The following is a 21,432-nucleotide window of genomic DNA, read 5'->3' as shown; positions in this document are numbered from 1 at the left end:
GTTAGGACAAAAAAAAAAAAAAAAAAAATTGGCTGGGCAGGAAGGCAGCTTTTGGGAAGGCTGTAATAATATTTCTCGTTTTATAGCCCCATCTGCCTTTAGCGAACCTGTCAGCAAGTCATTGACGGAAACTCAAGATTCTCTTTGAAACTGAACAGCTCTGAGAAGCAGTCAAGGCTGCATCCAGCCTCCATCCCCAGGCTGGGGTGCAAGTAGCCACTGCTGCCGCTGCTCGGTGCTTAGGAGACAAACGTGTGCTGGGGGTGAGTCTGCACCCAGGGCGGGGTCTTCCCGCCTGACACACCCAGGGAGCCCCCGCTCGGCCCCGCTGGTCCCTCTGGGGTCTCCAGCTGCTGCTCCCGCGCTGGCCGTGGTGGACGCGCCCGTCTTCCCCCACTTCCTCACGGTACAACATTCAGCCCATCATCCAGCCCTGAACGCAGAAAGCGCTGCTCTGCTTTCACGCTGGGGCAGTTCTCCCAGGGCCTCTTCCCTCTTGGAGTTTAGATCCAGCTTCCAAGCGGCACTTTCTTTTTGGTCGAATGTTCCCGTCCCTTCAATGAGCCCTTTCCCCTGGCCTGTCTCACGGTTCTCATCCTTGGGAGAACGGGCGCTGCTCTGAGGCACAGAAAGCTCCCTGAGGTTCCCTCTTACACTGCCTGCAGCCAGAGAGGCCTGGAGACCGTGTCACACCCCCCCGTAACCCCCTCCAGCCAGCAGACCAGGGCCTGTGGTCCCTGTGGAACGGCCAGTGAGCTAAGAATGGTTCCTGCATTTTTAAAAGACTGAAAAAACCCAGAGAATATTTCATGACGTGGAAATTATGATAAGTTCAAATTTCAGTGTCAATGAATAATGCTTCGTTGGCACACAGCCACCTCCCATCCTCAAGGGTTTTCTCTTTACGGCTTCTACGCTACGACGGCAGAGTTGAGCAGCTGTGACGGAGCCCGTGTGGCCCAGGAACCTGAAATACTTACTCCCGGACACTTTACAGGGCACGTCTGCCAACCCCTACTCCTCTCCAAGCCTCAGGGAAGAACTTCTGCGTACCTACAGGGAGCTGCTCGCTGAACGCCCGGGCCAGAGGGCCTGGACAAGGGAGCACCCCCTCCCACAGCAGCAGAACCGGTGCCCTGGAGGTAACACGTGCTCCTCCTGGGTGTTCTCTCCACGTCCCAGGGCTGGGGTCTCCCCGCCTCACTTTCTCTGCTTCTCTACATCCGACACGCCATCATGCTCCCCAGCACCCAGCAGAAAGGGACTACTTGTGGTGCCGGCTCTTCCTGTGGCTTCTTTTTAAACCACCCTGTTTGCCTGAGAAGCAGACAGATGATCTTGGAAACCACATGTGCGACATTATTACCTTATAATATACACTTTCAAATGGGGGAGCAATTTGGATGAAAAAAGTGCTCCCCGTGTTTCTGCTTCATCATGGTCAGCCAGAGAATAACACAGTGACAACATTTGACAGTGGAAAATTTAATGGGAAGTGCTGGAGAAGGAAAGTAATATTTCTGAGTTACATGCATTATTTCGTATCATTTTAACTCTAAAAGTGCTGCTGAGAAAGGACCATCCTATTTTGCAGTAGGGAAACTGAGGCTTAGAGGAGTTAAGCATTTGCTGCAGATCTCAGAGACTCAGGGTTCTAACACAAGTTCCGTCTTCAAATCCTACACGTGTCCCTCTGCAGTTAGTAGTCTGAATAAGTGTATCTTTAGTTTGTCCCCTTAGTGGAAACTTTGCAACAAAATCAAGTTCTAGCTTCCTGAGCCATCAAGCCCTTTGAGAATCTGGGGGCATCTACAAACCGCTTCTTAGAAAAATGACACGAGCTGTTTTATCCAAACATTCAATAACAGGACCCCGGGGGTGGATTAAGTGACAATGCCGTGCTGAGTGCAAGTAACAGCTTGAGATATCGTAATAAAAATATCTGTAATTGCTATTCGTGAGAAAGCCAGAGACACTGACAACTGTTGTTTGTGACCTACTCAAAGCTAAAAGAAAGGTTGTATTTCAGTTAAACTTTGGCAAAAAAGAAAGACATCTTTTCCTGTCAAAGTCTGTGGACCCCACGAGTTCTGTCTGTAGACTCTGGGTTAAGAACCTCTGCTCTGGAGGTAAGCTGGGGGCCAGCCCATGCACAGGAGGGATGTCTTTAAAGGTCTAATCAGGTCTAACAATTCACTCTGTAAACCTCAGTTGTCCAAGAATTAAAAGCATAAAATCCCCTGAAATCTGGTCTTGCATGATTACATGGACACTGGCTTTACAGGTGGACGAGGTCCACTGGGTCAGTGCTGAACTGGCCACTGCTGCCTGGGAGGAATCTCGTGCCCTTGGGCATGAACAGACCCTCAGAGAGGCTCCACATCGCCCCCCACCCCCGCCCCCGACCCCCACCACGCACACTGGCTGGTGAGTGAGCATACTGTCAACCCCAAAACGTTAAGTTTTAGCTACTGAAGGGAGTACCCTGGAGGATTTATGGAGCCACAGAATTGAAACAGAAAAACCTTGGGAGTTAACGCAGCCCTTGAATCTGGCAGACAAGGACTTTGGGGTTAATTAAAAAGAAGTGATTTGCCGGAGTCCAGCACTGAGTGGGACTGATTCGACTGATCCTGGATAATGTTACCAAATGATAGGATTTGAGCAAATTCTGACCTAATAAAGGAGAAGTTTATATATGCCACTCTCAACTCCCTCTTAAATTCTGATTTTTCTATGGATTCTAATTTAGTGGACAATTAATCAGGCTAGTTATATATTAAGTTTACGTTAAGTACTGGAGTGGATATTTTGCTTAAAAGATGAAATGTCAGTGCTCAGAAACTGACTTTCCTAACACAAATTGAATAAAGCGTGATGTTCCTATCCAGCTGTTTTAAGATGAAAGTTTAGCATACTTGGCTAAATGGTTCAAAAATCAAGTAATACCAACGAAACTATTTTCCCTATGAAAAGGCACAGAGTTTACAAGAGCGAGACTTCTTCCTCTTTGTTTGTAATAACAAAAATAAACCGAAGTCCTGACATATTTGCAGTATTTTTATTCCTAAAGGAAAAAACAGGAACTTTCATTGTACTTTAAAGCTATTGCCCCAGATATTTACCAGCTTCGCGCTGTGAAATCAGTTTCAGACACAGGAGACCTACAGGCTCTCTCTAGGAAACAGTCAATTAGGGTGGTGCCTCTGAAATACCCAGGGGTCCTGTAACTGATCGGTTTTTCCCAGAGGGCTTCTGCAGCATATAGTCCCGGTTGGACAGTACACATCAAGCCCGGATTTTTCCTGTGGCCTGGCTGGTGACCCCCCTACAGGAAGATAACGGGCAAGCCGGGAGGGCGGAGCCGCCGGCTGCACATGTCTGCCTGCTCTTATCAACTTATCATATAAGGAAAGGAAAGTGATTGATTCGGACCCTGACACTGCAGAATCTGGGGAAGAGAGACAAAGCAGCGCTAACGCGGGTCTGGAAGGCGAATGCAGCCCTCACGAGGAGCAGGGCTCTTCTCCCCACTGTGATCTGACAGTCTGCTGCAAGGCCAGAGAGGAGACGGCAGCAGAGACCAAGGCTGGGAAAGGAGGGAACAGGAGGCTTCCCTTGATGGACCTTGAGCCTCTGCCCCCGAGCCCCGCGTCTGAGAGGGCAGCTTAGCGCCGGGACTCTCATGCGCCTGGAAGTTTGCTGAGCGGGTGGTTTATTACCGACAGACAGAAAGAATGTGGCAGCTTGTTTTCTTGACTCTGAGCTGTGATCTGGCCGTAGCCACAGCCCACAGCGGCTCTCGGAAGGGCATGGACATCGCCGCTGGGAAGAAACAGTATCAGGTTCAGCACGGAGCCTGTAGCTACACGTTCCTCCTGCCGGAGACGGACCACTGCCGCTCGCCCTCCAGCGCCTACGTGCCTAACGCCGTGCAGAGGGACGCGCCCCTTGACTACGACGACTCGGTGCAGAGGCTGCAGGTGCTGGAGAACATCATGGAGAACAACACACAGTGGCTCATGAAGGTAAGGAGGCGCCGCTCCTGGGCACGGTGTTGCCGGCTCAGGTTTCACCGCCAGCCCGGCGGGCGGGCAAGGAGGCGGTGGCCAGAGAAGGCAGGTGGTGGCTGACACCTCTGAGTGAACGGCCACTTGCTGTCTCCTGTGCTGCCCTGCAAAGGAGCCGGGGCTGAACAGGGACACGGTTTACTGGGAGACAGTGCTGGGATCAGTGGAGAGACGTCTCTAAGGTCAGGAATCTTTATGAACAGAGGAAGTGCCCTTCTCGGCACAACATATGGGCTGTGTTGTTTGTGCCAGTGGTTTAAACTCTGTGACACCCATTACCAGGGACCTTATAAACCGGCCGCAGGCGCGGGAGGGAAGCTGTGAGCAACACAGCGCCGGAGCCAGGAAAAACGTGACAATCGCGTTAATTACGGATACATAACGGATGGAGTAAAGTGCTTTACCAATTTCCTGAATTTATTTACTAAAATAGATCGGGGCTCTGGGTAAAGGAGAGGAAATTAAATAAAGCAGACCGTCCATTTCTCAGAACCTTGGGGGTTTTATGCCGAGAGCTTGTCAACTGTCGTGGGGGTGAGTTTTGCCAGCGTGCCAGCGGAGTTAGTGGCGCAGCCCCTTCAGTTCCTCCAGCGGCTCTGAAGGTGACCCCACGCGGGGCGGGCGTGCAGGGCACCTGGCCGCAGTGACGCTGTGACAAGGTGGTCGCGTTCTTGGGGCTCCCACGAGCCCACTGCTTCAGGCTTTTCACAGAGAATTGGACTCAGACAGGATACTGAAAGCTCAGTTTTGCTTTCACAAGCTATCATTTTCATAAGTGAAGCTGTCTATACAAACCCCAAACCACCCTGAAGTTCTTCTTGTTGTGGGCTGTGTATATTCTAAAGGGGGCTCAGACAAACTGCACACATGGATTCCTCCCTGACTATCACAGTGACATCGCATCACGGCGCTTGCACAGCACAGGACTACGGTTTCAAGCCAGATGGGAACTTTAACAGCAAGCCGCTTTCCCCCATTCAACACTCTGCCCGAGTCTTTCGTTTTGCTGTAAACCTTCTGTTAGGACACCTTATCTTAATCTCAGAATAGATCTTGGCTCCTAATCTGCGTTTCTCATTAGCTCTCCTACCTTCAGAGAGGAAATGACCACGTTATTGCTTTGGTCCTGAGCCGAGATGAATGAAAGCCCTCTCGGCACTGCATTCAGTGTAACAAGAGGGGTCGCTTCAAATCAAACAGAGAACAACAGAAACGTATCAGAAAGACTTGCCCTGTAATGTGAGACTCATTAGTCCTGTCTGTGAGCATGATCCCTTCTGGGCAAACTCTCTTTCTTAAGAAGTTCCCTGTGGTGCTTAAAAAAAAAAAACCTCCTAAAATTCACAGATGTGCAAATAGTGATGTTAAACTTGGAAAGTATGCAGTCATACAGGTTCGCATGTTTGGAAGGCAAACTTCTATCCTCAACATCTGCTCGCGGGCTTCCCGTTTCTTCCTGGGTCGCCCCGCCGCCTGCCGCTCGCTCAACGCCAGGGCTGCTGGACGTGGCGTGGGATGGGAGACGCGCTGTTCACAGTGAACAGTCTGCCCGAGTCGTCTCTTAGGATACACGGTCAAAAACATAAAAGAGTGTCTTGCCAAATTCAGGACGGCTAAATTATGCTTGCTTAAAGAAGCCCACGTTAGGTATACCTGGAACTCCACACACAGAGCTCGTATTTCTCTCTTAGATAAACAACCCCCTGCTCCTCCATCTCTGAGACGCTGTTTAGAGAAGGAGAAGGACCAGGAATCCGACACGAGGTGACCAACATTTTTTCCTTTCCAGGTTCAATGAGCAAATATTTGAACAGTAGCACAATGGTGTTTCTACATTCTTTCTTTACCCGGCGAGCTCAGTGTCACAGAGAGTGACTTCATGCTGATCTTTTCAGGGCTCACACCTGCGCTCTCAGCCTCTCTGGGTTATGTACACGTGAGAAAGTCAGGGTGTGCACTCGCCTGCTTTACTGGCTCCTGGTTTTGGAATGAGAGCAAAAACGCCAACACGAAACCCGCTTCCAGTGATTGAATGTAACCTCTCTGCTTGTTTTTTACTTCGGTGTTTTGCCACCTGTGATAATAAACACTGCGTTTCTCATAAGGGAGAAAATAACATGTAATGGGATGACAGATAAGCCACAATGATCAACAATCGAACCCCTATTGATAGATTATGACAGAAAGAAAAGCACCATGCTGTGTTCTGCGTATTTCCTTTTCTTTAGGGCAGTTTTTTTTCTTTTTATGATTCCATACTTCCTTTCTTTCCCTGATTAACACTAAGAATGGGAGTGGGGAGGGGGCTTTTTAAGGTTTTAAGAAAACTTGCTGAGAAGGAAAATAAGACCAAGTGCCTGGTGAATCTCAGGGTAGATGAACACCGTTTCTCCTTCTCTGTGGCTAGTAGCCCTTTGGGAGCTCGGACTAAGAAAGCAGTTTTGCACATCATCGAGAGATGCCATTCTGCCCCTCGAGCCAGCCAGGCAGAGGAAGCGGCGGACTTCTGAATGAGCGTAGGGGAGCATGAATGAACAGCACAGGGAAGGCGCCCTTGCTGGTCAGCTGGGAAGCAAGGACAAGATCAATCGTGATGGTTAGGGACCAAACACACCCAGAGATCTAGAGAACACCGCATGGGGTCACATCCCCTTGCTAATCCTGCAGCTATTCTAAACCTCTGCCCCAGGGACAGTAAACACACTTTATAAAATCTGACAAATAACTTAGTGGAGTGCATTGTATCTTGCTAGGAGAACGAAATTTTTTTTTTTTGTCCTCAATCAGAAGAAACAGGGAAAGGAAATAAACAGTTATTTCATACTGATGAATACTTTAAAAGCTATAAACAACTGCAAAGCCTATTGTGCTTGCAAACAATGTTTTGAAAAATAAAGCTAATGCCTCTTAAGTTGATGCAAACATTTCCTTGTAATCTTATTATTTTTTAAATGACAGAAGCACAGGCTGGGAACTGTAAACCTGAATGGAGATTCTTTTCTTTCTTTACAACCAACGATGCTATATCCTTTCAACAGAGTATGAGAACTATTCGTTAGCTGAAATACAGGGAGCAGTAGTTGTGCTCCTAAGAACAAAACTATGGTTAAAGGGAAAAACTGATGGTGAGAGACTCACCACCATGGTGAGAGGTATGTGTGTTCTTGTGTGGCTACAAAACCTGCCAGGGACTGACTCTGTGTGTGTGCATGATCTTGTGTGCCTACAAAACACTCCTCAGCTGTATAGCTAAACAAACAGGTAAACAAATGAGAGCTTGGTTCATTACAGGAAAGAAAACAAACCCCATGCACTGTACATCCAAACAAACAAGCCAGCAAACAAACGGGAGCTTGGTTCATTGAAGGAAAGCAAGCAAACCCCATGCAGCCTCAGCCAAGGCTCTAGTGCCACGGGAACAGAACTGCCATTCCCACTGCCTGCACTGCCCTCATCCCCAAGCCATGACACGTGACTGTTCACTGCTGGAAGCGAGCGCCGGCCGTGCCTTCATCAAGCTGACTAAACCTTAGGCAAGACTGTGAGGAGATGACTACTATTACTGTTTAGTTACACATTAATATCATCATAATAAGGGAGGAAGAGATGACGAAAGTTTCACTGTGGTAGGAGAAGTACAACAGATTTAAGGCAGGAAAAGGCAAGCCTAGTATCGTGTTTACTGTGTGATGCAGAGTACAATGTGTGCTTACCCGTTATGTATTACAAAAAAACACGCGCTCACTGTACGGGTAGTTTGCATTACATACAGTATAGACATAACATCCATTTCCCATGGGCAGGTGGCCTCCACGCATTGAAGGGGGCTGTCTGACATCCTGGATTAACGATGCCAGTGTCCTCCGGGGTGAAGATGCAGACTTGCCCACAGAGCCTCCAAGCAGGAGGTGGACCTGTGTACACCTTCCATCGTATCTGACTTCTCTGTTAGACACTAGACAACCAGCTAGCCTCCATACTGTGTTTTGAAAATTGGTTGATTTTAACCAATGTGGTCCTTTCCAGTTTACAAACATGTTGTAACCCAGGAGTCCACCTGTAAGCCAGTGACCGCACTGTATGCACTTGAAGAGGTGCTGGCCACCTTATAAACGCTGGTCAGATGCTCACGCTGGTCCACAGGACTCACTCTATTCCATAAAGTAACTGAAGCTTTGTGTGTGTGTAATTCAAGAGCAACAGTGCCAATTAACCCTCTCGCCATATGTATCTCTTAAGAATAAAACAAAAATGTGAGAGTAATATACGGGCCATGTAAAATTACAAAGTCAAACAGTAGAAAGTAGGATGCAAATTCTGCTTCCTCTTAAAGTACAGTGCCCTTCCATAAGATGAACACTGAGCGATGTATTTTTGTCATTTACACGTCCGCTCAGCCGTGTCCGACTCCTTGCGACCCCATGGATTGCAGCCTGCCAGGCTCCTCTGTCCATGGACTTCTCTGGGCAAGGACACTGGAGTGGCTTTCTGTGTCCTCTTCCAGGGGGGTCTTCCCAACCCAGGGATGGAACTGAGGTCTCCCGCATTGCAGGAGGATTTTTTTTTTCCCCCAGTCTAAGCCACAAGGGAAGCTAGCCCTTTACTGAAACAATTTAATATCAAAACAAATACATTTCCTTCTTCTTAAAACATGAATGGTGGTATTATACAGTGATCAGAATCTTTTCTTCTTTTTTGAGGGGGCTCACACTGACATAAAAAGAGGCTGAAAGAAAGATTTTATTTAGGGGAAAATCTGGAAGACAAAGGTAAAGGAGAATCTGGACTAAAGAGGTGTGCGCAATATATAAGGGAGGAAGGAGAGTTGGGGGCTAGAGAGCGAGGAGGAGAGGAGAATAGGGTGATAGAGTCCGTCAGCACAGGGAGGGGCCGTCAGTGGGACGGCTGCTGTGACAGAGGAGGCAGCTCACATGGTTCCACTTCCTGGACCCCAAAGGACCCCAGGCCCGGGCAGCTTTGGAGGTCCTGGGCTGAGATGAAGAGGGCGATGCGATGAGTCATGAACACACACAGACTGCTTCCAGATCAGATGCTCATAATTTGCAGAGCATCTCTATTACTTACTGATAATGACGACTCACCAAACTAGCCTTTGTCCCCTATAAATACATAATTATAATTATACAAACATATGCACTTGGTGTAAATACGTATATGTGTATTAGTTGCTCAGTCATGTCAGACTCTTTGCCACCCCATGGACTGTAGCCTGCCAGACTCCTCTGTCCATGGGATTCTCCAGGCAAGAACACTGCTGTGGGTTGCCATTCCCTTCTCCAGAGGATCTTCCTGACCCAGGGATCAAACCCAGCTCTCCAGCATTACAGGCAGATTCTTTACTGTCTGAGCCATCCATATAATTGTGTATAACAAGTATATATTATATAACACACATATCTAAACCTATAAAATAATTTACATTTTTAATTAAAAATAAAATACAAGCCATACATATGTGAACTGTGTAGTACTGTACTATGTATTTATTGGAAAAAAAAAAATCTTGAGTATAAGTGGACCAGCTCCTGGGTGGTACTAGTGGTAGAGAATCTGCCCGTCAATGCAGGAGACGCAAGAGACATGGGTTCCATTCCTGGGTGGGGATGATCTCCTGGAGGAGGGAATGGCAACCCACTCCAGGATCCTTGCTGGAAAATTCCATGGACAGAGGAGCCTGGTGGGCTACAGTTCGTGCGGTCACAAAGAGCTGGGCACAACCGAGTGACTAAGCATGCACATAACAGGGAGTTCAAATTCACGTTGTTCAAGGGTCTACTGTAAGTGTGTGTGTGTATACGTATTTTTTTTCCTCTATTTTCATTACATCTTTCTTTGACTTGAAGGAATCTGACAAGATTTTTCTTCTCAATTATTCTAGAACTCTTCTGATATGAAGAGAGCCACTCAACTTTCCACTTTTACCACTTTTACCACTGAAGCAGTGGTTGTAACATAGTAACAGAGGTGGCATTGAATAAATTCAAAGCAGTTTGCACACCTTACCTCACCGTGTCCCAGAGATACCTCTCGAACACAGATGTAGTAGCCACAACTCCACCTATTTTTAACCACTCATAAACACGGTCAGGGAATATCAGTGTGGGCTGCAGTGCAGAAGTCTTGCCTGGGTCACCCAGAGAGGAAAAACAAGCACGGAAAAGCACGCACATCCCTCCTCTGACAAAAAGCAGACTTTTCCGTGGGGCTGCAAAGAGCAGAAGATTGCTGGGAGGGCGAGTGTGGGTGAATATGAATACAGGGCTGTTTCTCAGCTCATTAACACAAACAAGTTTCCTTTTGGGGTGCTTCAGGTTCTGGTGTCTAGGGCAGGCGTCACTAAAGTTCATTTATTCGATCAACAAATAAGCACTGAAGGCCCATGTGTGCCCAGGCAGTGCTCGAGGTGCTTGGGGGTGAACCAGTGGGGTGAAGACAAGGACTGGGGTCTGCCCTGCTGTGGACATGGTGCCTGACACCCCCACGTTCTTGCTGGAACTCGTGGTCAGAAGGTGGTAAGTGCCACAGCTCCGAGTGAAAGGAGACAGTTTACGTGCATGAGGTGAGGTATTTGGGGGGTGGGAGGGGGCAGGGGAACAGTCCCAGACAGTGTGGTCACCCCACTGGAGCCTTTTTTACAAACTGAAAGCCAATCGAAACAGCTTCCGAATGGTCACTTTTCCTGATTACCAAAGTAACAGGTGGCTGTGGGAAATCACACCACAGAGCATGCATTAGACACATTGTATGTAGCACTCAAAATAAGTACCCTTCCTACTGAGCATACAGATATGCCTATATGGTGATGATGACTTAAACAACATGCTGTATACACCATAGTATTATATACCTATACCTATCAGATAACTTGTAATTCTTTTTTATTAAAAATAAAAAAGGAAGTGGGTCTGAGAGGCAAAGTAAGTTGCTTGACATCTCAGGTCAGTAAGAGAGGCAAGTCCCACCACCTGTGAGTCCTGTCTTAGGACAAGCACAGGTGTTCCGGGGCACACCCTGGCACCCCAATACCAGGGCATGCCAGCAGTCTTGCAACATGAAGGCTACAGTGTGGGCAAACTGGTTACCAGGCAACATTTGCGGTCTGTCCTGTGTGGGGACGGTACCAAAGCTGCTAAGAAGAAAAAAAAAAGCAACTGGGGATGTCGTGTGTCTACAGTACTCACATGAAATTCCACCAAGTTCAGAAGAGTGAAAACAAATTATATGATAACCAAGAGAAAGTCTGGACCTTCTTACAGAGCATGCATAAAATAACCCTCTTCTGGATGCTGAGTGAGCGTGACAGCTTGAATTTCACAGTACCACTCGAAAGTCCAGGCAAATAAAATTCAGCCCCAGAAGAGTAACCTGTGACCTGCCCTGTCCTCCACTGATTTTAAGAAATGACTAGGGTGTATCTCCCATCTAGCATTCTACAGGCAGATGTGACCAAAAATAACTTGATGTCATACTATTCACATTTAAAATGAAAAATTAATGTCAAGCTCAGTGATTTGATGAAATCAAAAGCAGTAAAAAAAAAAAAAATTATGGGTAATGTTAAGAGTTTCAACACTGATCAGGATTAAAATGATTTTCTTGTATGGTTTGAGAATAAAGGGATGAAAGTTCCTCAGCCACCTGAACTGACAGGTGTGCTAGCTGTCTGTCTTTAAATCAGTATTTCAATTAGATATCTGCCCATAAAACCACCTTTCTTTCGTATCCTACACTTGGCAAGCATTGCTGACTAAAGATATGAAATCCACTAAAAATCTCTGAGAAGTGAGCCTAATCCCTTTACCATCATCACCTCCTTCAACCAGCTAAAACCATTATCTTTGCAACTCAACTAGAACCTAATTAAAACCTCCATAGGAACCTGCCTGGGGGTGCCTGGGCTGGTAATTGCTTTCCTCCAACATCAGCCTCATTCTTTCCTTTGAGCCATCTTTTGACCCTTGAGAACGCCTTTCAAAATCTTTCTATTAACCTGACAACTTAACACTACCAAGCTTTCACTTCCACTGTTTAATACATAATAAACTAACAGTCAAGAAAACTAAGTGTATACATTAAGAATATAAGCTATCATTTTGAACCATGTGTGTGATTTTATATCTTCTCATGGACAGAGTGATTTTTAAGGGAAGAGGTATTCAGATGCAGAGGTTGTGGGAAATACAACACTGTAACCCGGTGACACAGTTTCCTAGAGTTTCCCAGTGTTTGTGTGTGCTGAGTATTTATAACGGTCAGTGGTCTTGCCTGGAGAATCCCAGGGACAGCGGAGCCTGGTGGGCTGCCGTCTATGGGGTCACACAGAGTCGGACACGACTGAAGTGACTTAGTAGTAGTAGCAGTGGTCTTTTAGGTAGAGAATATTAAGTCTTAAAAGGAAGCCAATGTTCAACCTCTCCATTTCTTGATTTTGTTACATTCTGTCTAGACCATATAAACAAGTCTTCCCGCAGTGAGAGGGACGATTCCACTGGGGTAACTTGATCCACTGATTAAGCTGGTGACAAAACCTGCCGCCTATATGAGTCTTCAGTATTCCAGGACATACACATTAGCCCCGTCATTGCACGTCAGCCTGTGTGTGTCACTAGTTAACATTTAGTTATGGGCTGAGCGTGCTTCCCACGGAAGGCTTCCACTTTGGCTGCACTCTTCAGTGGTCAGTTCAACAGCAGAGTTGTCTGACATCAGGAACCTACGGGCAGGAGGCTATATTCATCAGTAGAACCTGCTGAGTTGCTGTGACTTGATAAAGACAGTCTGACAGCCCACCCCAGAGGAGCCTCGGAGGCCCTCAAGGCCACCACCCTGATGGAAAAAGGTAGAGGTGAAAAGAACTTGAGACCATTTCAGGGGTTTTGTTTAGGCCCAAGACAGCCCCAGGAACTGAGCCAAACTAGAGCAAAGGGAGGAGGCTTCTCTGGTGGCTCAGCAGCAATGATGGAGACTGTGGTTTGAGTCCTGGGTCGGAAGATCCCCTGGAGGAGGGCATGGCAGCCCACTGCAGTATTCTTGCCTGGAGAATCCCATGGACAGAGGAGCCTGGCGGGCTACAGTCCATGGGGTCACAAAGAGTCGACACGACTGAAGCAAGTGAGTGCACGTGCAGAGCAAAGGGAATGACGTGTTCCCATTCTCTAGAATTTGGGATAAAGGCGTTCCACACCAAAAGAAGAGATTTCCTAGAAACATCTGGTCAGATTCAAAGAAAAACAAATCTAAAATAAACCGTGTTTACACATGAGGTCCATGCTATCACTGTTAACAAGCGCGCAGTTGGGTGCGCTTGTTGTTTTCCTGCATTTTAGTGTCTGCATTAAACATGCGGATAACTATTGGGCTGGCCAACCCAGGACAGCTGGCTAGGTTAACGGGTGCAACCTGAAGCTACAGAATACAAGTTTTTCATTTCATTTGTTCCTTCTTATTCGTGGTAAGTGATCTTAAGGGAAAAAAAAAAAATCTAATTTTTTTTTAGAGAAGTTTTTGGTTTGCAGCAAAACTGAGCAGAAGGCACAAAGATTCCCCACAAGCTCCCTACTGCCACCCCTCATGTGCACAGCCTCCCCACTATCAGCGGCCGCCACTCCAGAGTGCATTTGTTACAGTCAGTGAACCGCGGACACCTCCTCAGCACCCAGGGCTCACTCTTGGTGCTGTGCATTCTGTGGGTCTGGCCATATGTATGATGACACTGTACCCACTATTACAGAGTACTTCCTCTGCACTAAAAATCCTCCATACTCTGCCTACTCACTTCCACTCCCTCCAACCCCTGGCAGCCATGAAACTTTTTACTGACTCCATACTTTTGTCTTTTCCAGAATGTGACATAGTTGGAATCACACAGTATGTAGCCTTTTCAAATTGCCTTCTTTCATTTAGTGAACTTTTTTTTTTTAGCACGATTAACTGTACACTTGTTCAGTGACCCTCTTATCTTGACTACTCAACTAACTTAACTAGCTGAACACCCACAGTGTACCTTCAGAAACCTCAGCGTTCCTTACCTACAGCAGGGACCTCAGAGGATTACTATGTGTTTCAAATAAGACGATGAATGCAAAAGTATGCTGGAAAGTTTGGGACTATCATTATAATTAATTTTAATAATGATACCAGAAAGACACTTATCAAGATCTGTACTACCTCTCACATTAAAGATTACAATCTACTCAGTCTCATTAGGTTAAATGATCTGACTTTATACCTCAAGGCACATCTTTACTTTGTAAGACAATGAGCTTTCCTTCAACACAGACAGCAAGTTCTAAGTGTGCTCGTAAAAGGTCCTGTTTCTATCAGGGGGCCGACAGCCTCTTTGCAGAAATGCTGGGCTCCGAAACCATGCAGGGCATCTTCTCCTAGAACACCTCCTTCTGTCCCATCGTGCTCACAGGTGAGCCATGAGCCCATTCAAAGTCAGGTCTCATCGTTAAACTTAATTTTTTATCACTTCAGCTTTTGGTAAGTTAAGAACAGTGTTACTCTTCTGCATGTTATATTTTTATAGAAGAAGGCGGCAGAACTATATGAGTATTAAGAAGCAGGCATTCTGGGGTTAACTAGTCAACCCACACATCTTGGTAGAAAAGACTCAAAATTCCAAAGATGTACTGTTTCCTTTGGGCTCCTGCAAGCATTTTCTCTGCCATTAGATTTGTGGAATCAACAAGATATTTATCAACTCTTGATTATTCGCTAGATAATTATAAATATTAGCCTGAAGATAATTCAAGAATTCCTTCAAGTTTTATTAACTACTATCTAGTCTTTGGAATCTTGAAAAATTATTGCATACAGATGTAGCTTTCTGTATTTCTCTAAGTTAAGTGATCTTCTTAATGGGAAATGCTGGTACAAAAATGCTGCTGGAGAGAAGATATTTTGCTGAGTAACATAAAATAATCAAATTCCGACCACAAGCCAATTATCTATGTTTAACATTTGTTTTTTTGTGTATGAAATTCCTTATTATTTTTAGCTACTAAGGAATAGGTTCTTAAATTTCCTAAAATAAACTTATCCAGTCTTACAATAAAGTATTAGCAACAGGAATTCCTAAACTGAACTGGCTGTAACTTAACTGCAATAGTGAAATGCTCTTAAAAGCAGTGATGGTTGGGATAATTATGTAACAAATTAAAGAATCAAAGTTAATCAGAACAACATCCCCTCAAAAAACAAGTGTTCATTTTGTGATGTAATTAATTCTCCGTATTTTCAAGTATGGCTCCACCTTGGATTATGACAAGCATGATAAACCTGTATGTCCTTTCCCTCTAATTGGACAATGTTTATTTAACATGTATTATTTATTCCTTTCTGCCTGACTAGCCTGCCCTATGCCACCTAGGTTTTATAGCTGTCCTTGAATAGCATACTACTTTCCTTTCCCTTCTTCACCTGAAATACCACTACCATTAAAAGAAATGGTCCTTGGATGAGGAGGGAAAAAGGATAAAAATATCTGGTCAATAAACAACTCTCTACTTAATATGGACCCTTTCTCTATCCATTTCAGTTTAAAGTGATTCAAAATCCTCAAGGGAGAACACAGATCCACCACTTCCTCACCTCTTCCCCAACAAGGGGGCTTTCAACCTCATTTTGAGGCCAGCATACTTAGCTGGTTTGCTTAAAAAGTCTTCAGAGTTCTTGTAGAAAGGCTATTGTTCATATGACAGCAGTCACGAGAGGCAGACCCAGAGACAGGCTATCCCCGCTTCGTTGCTGTGCGGTTGTAAGTAATGGGACAGGGGTAGGCTGCTCCCGCCCGGCAGGACGGCCCCTGGTGTTCACCAGGCGTTTGCGGCTCGTGACATCTGCGCATTTACTCTCGGGATAGCCTATTGCAGGGAGATGTTCTGTTCTTCCTTTTTTTCAAGAAACTCAAACTCAGAGTGGTACCAGATGGCACTACTAGGACAGTTTCTTTATTTCCAAGCTTCTTATAATAACACATCTTTTTGAGTGAACCAGGAGAGCTACCTGACCTCATGGTGGTCCCCTGACACCTGCTGCTCTGATGCTACACACAGTGGTCATGCCCCAAGCACGTCCAGCACCAGGAGTAAGAACAAGTGTGAGATCCAGTGAGAAGACGCTGATCCTGGGGAAGGCCGAGAAGTGCGAGCATGCAGAGATATGAGGATGCCGGGCAGGGATTCACACCAAGGTCTGCCCTGTTTCTGAGCCCGGTCCCACCTTCTCTCAGCTTCCCTTTCTCACTCTGAGGACTGGGACCTAGGCAGAGCAGCAGAACAGTCAAACCTGAATGATTTAAGCTTCCATATGCTGGTGACACTGCATGAGTGTAAACAGCAGCTGCTATCCATTGGCGTCACAAGACACACACACGTCTAACAGCGAGATGGCAGCTGCTGCGTCTGCAGACAGCGGCACACACTTGGCTCTGTTTGCAGACACAGGGAGGGACTCATGAATAAGCAAGTGAAGGTGGTAAAACTGAAATGTGACCCTTCCCAAGACAGCCCTGTAGGAGTAAGGGGCGGGCAGAATAAGAAGCCGTGAAAAGCAGGAACTCGGTCCATTCACACATACACCCCTGCTCCCCCAAATGCAAGACTGGATCAGGGAACCCATTGCTTTTCATGTATTCAGATGCTCGGTTAGACACGCCTCTGACTCTGAGCTGTCTCGGTTTTATGGAGTCCAGCACTTTTTTTTTAGGTGTAACTTAGAATAGAATGAACAAGTCTGAAGTAAGCATGTCACCTGATGGTAACATACATACATAGTTGTGTGAGAACACAGTAGGCAGTAGTTTTTCCAGTGGTCATGTGTGGATGTGAGAGTTGGACCGTAAAGAAAGCTGAGCACCAAAGAATTGATGCTTTTGAACTGTGGTGTTGGAGAAGACTCTTGAGAGTCCGTCCCTTGGACTGCAAGAAGATCCAACCAGTTTATCCTAAAAGAAATCAGTCCTAAATATCATTGGAAGGACTGAGGTTGAAGCTGAAGCTCCAATACTTTGGCCATCTGATGCGAAGAACTGACTCACTGGAAAAGACCCTGATGGTGGGAAAGACTGAGAGCATGAAGAAAAAGGGACAACAGAGGATGAGATGGTTGGATGGCATCATCCACTCAATGGACATGGGTTTGAGCAAACTTCAAGAGATGGTGAAGGACAAGGAAGCCTGGTAATGCTGCAGTCCATGGGGTCGAAAAGAGTCGGACACGACTGAGCAACTGAACAGCAACAATAAGAGGAGGTGGGAGCAGGAGAGGATGAGACGGTTGGATGGCATCATCAACTCAATGGACATGAGTTTGAGCAAACTCCAGGAGATGGTGAAGGACAAGGAAGCCTGGCTGCAGTCACAGGGTTATAAAGAGTCGGGCACAACTTAGTGACTGAACAACAATAAAAGCTGTGCAATGACCGCCAGGTGGTGCCCTCCTGCCCCTCCCACTTGGCATCCCCCCAGTCCCCATCTCCAGGCTGCTCTCCATTCTGTCTTTTGCCACTATAGGTTAATTTTACGTTTGCTAAGTTTTGTACTTCACATAGTTGGAATACAGTAATATTCTTTGTTGGTCTTTTTTTTTTTTAATTTCTGTGATTCATTCATGTTTTTGAGTGTATTAAGATCTGCCCTCTTCCATCACTGTGCAGCATTCCACTGTATGAGCATGGCACAAGTTATGTGCCTACTGTACTGCTGTAGATGGACACTTGGCTTCCTTATGGATGGCAACACTTAACTGGACAAACCCACGAATTGCGTATTGTCTTTCTTGTATCTTTGGAATCTACACAGTTGGACTGACTTAAAGCTTCCTTGAATGATTTTCAGGACTAATCTACCATCTAATAGAACCTGCCCTACAGAAAATACACTGCAGAGTGGTCTTGGTGTTGTTCCTGAGGTGCCCAGGAAGGACTTCTGAGGAAAACTTTGAGGGCTGGTCAAACATAATATGTATTACACTGAGGTTTCAATGGGAGGCTAACATGGAGATAATGAAATAACTACAGCAGGCAACTAGGAAAGAAGGAGCTGTGTAAACATTCAGTGGAAGAGAAAACTTGGGTATAAACACAGGTCTGCCTAGTGTCACTCACCACCTCTTCTGGCCGTAACTTCACCTCTCCCCTGACAACACCTTTTTCAGCACCAGAGAGGGACAGTTCTAAACAAAACAGTTTCCAGGTTGGTGCTTCTGAGAGCACCAGGATTTTTCCTTTCCAAATCTCTCTAGGTGGTACATGTGTGCTAAGTCGCCTCAGTTGTGTGACTCTGTGCAACCCTATGAGTTGTAGCCCATCAGGTTCCTCTGTCCATGGGATTCTCCAGGCAAGAATACTGGAGTGGGTTGCCGTGCTCTCCTCCAGGAGATCTTCCTGATCCAGAGATTGAACCCACATCTCTTATGTCTATCTGCACTGGCAGGGGGGTTCTTTACCACTAGCACCACCTGGGAAGCCCTTTCTAGATGGTATTATGCTTCAATTATATGATACGGTCATCATTGAGAAAATCCATTAGTTACACTTTCTGCATCATGGCGCCTATCAGCTCCTCTCTGGGTATGAGTGGACTGATTTTACTTTTTGAGCAGTTATGGGGACCATGGAGACCACAGCAATGGGGCCATCAAATACCCAGACTGCTTCCCTGAGTTGGCCAGAGAAGAGCGAGTGGCCATGGGGGAGAAGGATTGAGATGAGGGTTCATGCCCTAGTGCTGAGTTTACCACTGTCATTTCCAGGATGTCTCCAAGGCTAGCATGGACTTTCCCCACAAAGCCAATCACACTCCAGAAGACCAATGGTTTAGAGGTTCAGGAACAATTAAAAGAGGTCTGCACATACCACCTGAAAGTGATGGGGGACAGGATAGGCCATTTCAAAAAAATCTTCATTTAAGGTCTAACTTTGGCCCCCATAAGCCAAAGTACTCCTACAGTCTCTCCAGGAGAAGGCCAAGATTCCAGCAGAACCAACTCATAATTTGATTTCCAAAGAGCAGCCAAAACTCTAATGTAGGTCCTTTTGCTGAGGGGACTCAACAAAGACGCTAAGCCACAAAGTTTAAGCTGGCATGTGGACCATGTTAATTTGAAACCAGATTTCTACAACTGAGGGAAGCCTTCAAGAATTCACCACCACTGATAAAATTAAACCAGCTGGTGGGAGTCAAGACCAAATCACAGCAGTGACCACAGGGATTTTTGGTTAAAAAATGGGGATAAGATGACTCATAATTTGATTGAAACAAAAAATGAACTCTAACAATAGGAAAACTTCTGCTGCTGCTCCCTTCTTCCTGGGTGAACCCTCTGTGCTCATCCCCACTTTTTGGGTGAGCCTTTGTCCCCCATCCCTACTTCTTATACTCCCCACCTCATTCCTACTTCCTAGTTCCCCTCCACCCCTTATTCTCACTTGCCATTTGCCCCTCACTCCTCCTCTCTGCTTCCTGTGTGAGCCCTCACCCCTGAGCCTCATTTCCTGTGTGAATCCTCACCCCTCACTCCCACTTCCTTTGTGAGCTATCACCCCTCATTCCCATTTCTTGAGTGAACCCTTGCTCCTTATTACTTCTTTCTGTGTGAGCCCCCACCCCTCAGCCTCCCTTCCTGTATGAATTCTTACCCTCTCATTCTCACTTCCCACTTGCCCCTTACTCCTCATCCCTACTTCCTGTCTGAGCCCTCAGCCCTCATCCCCACTTCCTGCCTGAGCCCTCAGCCCTCACCCCCACTTCCTGTCTGAGCCCTCATCCCTCATCCCCACTTCCTGTCTGAGCCCTCAGCCCTCATCCCCACTTCCTGCCTGAGTCCTCCTGTCTCACCCCCACCACTTGTGTAAGCCCTCACCCCTCATTCACACTTGTCTCTTCACCCCCTGTCCCCACTTGCTTGTTGTTCCCACTGATTAGTCAATGAGAAGTGGATCTTAAGTGACTCGTGTGAATGAGTGTCATGAGGCTCCAGAAAAGACAAGGCACGTTGTCATATACTATTGCTCCCAAAACACTGGCTCATATAAATATCCGACCATGAAGCAGAGTGAGTCAGCAATCTATGGTGGCCCAAAGTGATGCTGTGGACCCTTATCTCATTGATAGAGAAATCTCTCTTGAAATTATTATTTTTTTTCTTTCAAGCTGTGAGTAAAAATTCAAGCACGCAGAAGAAAAAGTCGATTCTGAATGACATGCTTTTTATAACTCGTGGCAGTGGAGCGAAAGGGGATAGGAATTTTCCACTAGCTTCCATTGGAATAGACACACATGCAAAGTCATAGGGTTAGGGAGAGGGGGCAGACCTACAGAACTGAAACTAATTATGGGAAAATGATTCAAGTCCCTTGTACTTTTACCACAAGCATTTGAAGAATCACACTGAAAATTTATTTCCCAAATTGCTTTGGTGTTCAAGTAAATTTGGCTTCTCTGTATGCTATAAAACTCGTTCAACTTTGAACAAGTAAGGATGGCAAGCATGCAAACTATAAATTACATGCAGAAATGAACCACATTACTTCTGTGAAACTGGCACACCGTCTGTACTTCCATTGCACCACCAAAACCAGATCGGCCTGAGGCAGCTGTGCCGCCCCACAGAACACAGGCATGCTGCGCTAGGAACGCTTCTCCTCAAGTGCTCTAAGCTTGTAAAAGTCGTTCGCCTCAAGAGACACTGTGCCCAACACAACTTTGCAAGAAGCGTGGCTGTTTTTCTTAATGGTTTTTAAAGTTGGGAAGATATTCAACTATACTTCTTAATGAAGATCTTACATGATATACTGGTTCTTTTACTGGTTTTCCAGTAAACATAATCAAATCATAGAGGTAGCAATTAAAGGTAATATCTGGATTGGGGGAAGGGAAGGAAGAAGGTGAATTGAACTTACCCCCTACCAAATGCAAGGTCCTATATAAGCTGTTCTAAAACTCAAGTAACCCCAATTATTTTTGGAATATGTCTGGTTAGCACTGCCCATCTTCCCAAACTGTGGAATCAGACTGGACACCATCACCCCCATTTCAAGTTCCATGCTGATTTTTGTATAGTACTTGCTTTTTAACAGCAGCAACCACCAAAATCCCAGCTTTGCTGAATGGTACAGTCTAATAGTGCTGAAACCGAGCTCCTTTGAGCTACTATTTCAAATATTCCAGTAACCGACAGATGTTAAATATTGTGGGATTGCCCTTGAATATGTAAACTATCTCCAGAGTTCTTAGGAGTTTGTTGCAGGGACCCAGGGTGGCTTGGCACACAGTTTGGGAACCCTGATTCATTTGTCCCATTTACTTTTCAGACTAACATAGCACGAAAGGCACTT

General features: G+C 46.0%; 2 protein-coding genes across 9 annotated transcripts in view; one reads left to right on the top strand and one right to left on the bottom strand.

The window, feature by feature from the left end:
* The window catches only part of MCPH1 (microcephalin 1), a 231,750-nt gene that overhangs the window by 70,475 nt on the left and 139,843 nt on the right, over nucleotides 1-21,432 (bottom strand). The gene's annotated exons all lie outside the window — the stretch shown is intronic.
* ANGPT2 (angiopoietin 2) overlaps nucleotides 3,186-21,432 on the top strand; it is a 58,087-nt gene continuing 39,840 nt past the window's right edge. Inside the window, exon 1 of the mRNA XM_027530121.1 lies at nucleotides 3,186-4,028. Within this exon, the coding sequence (XP_027385922.1) occupies nucleotides 3,738-4,028 (291 nt within the window). The 5' untranslated portion in view covers nucleotides 3,186-3,737. The remainder of the gene's footprint in view (nucleotides 4,029-21,432) is intronic.

This window comes from Bos indicus x Bos taurus, chromosome 27 (assembly GCF_003369695.1).
Source record: "Bos indicus x Bos taurus breed Angus x Brahman F1 hybrid chromosome 27, Bos_hybrid_MaternalHap_v2.0, whole genome shotgun sequence".
Lineage (NCBI taxonomy): Eukaryota > Metazoa > Chordata > Mammalia > Artiodactyla > Bovidae > Bos > Bos indicus x Bos taurus.
The sequence above is the reverse complement of the archived record's forward strand: the minus strand, read 5'-3'. Positions and strand labels throughout refer to the sequence as shown.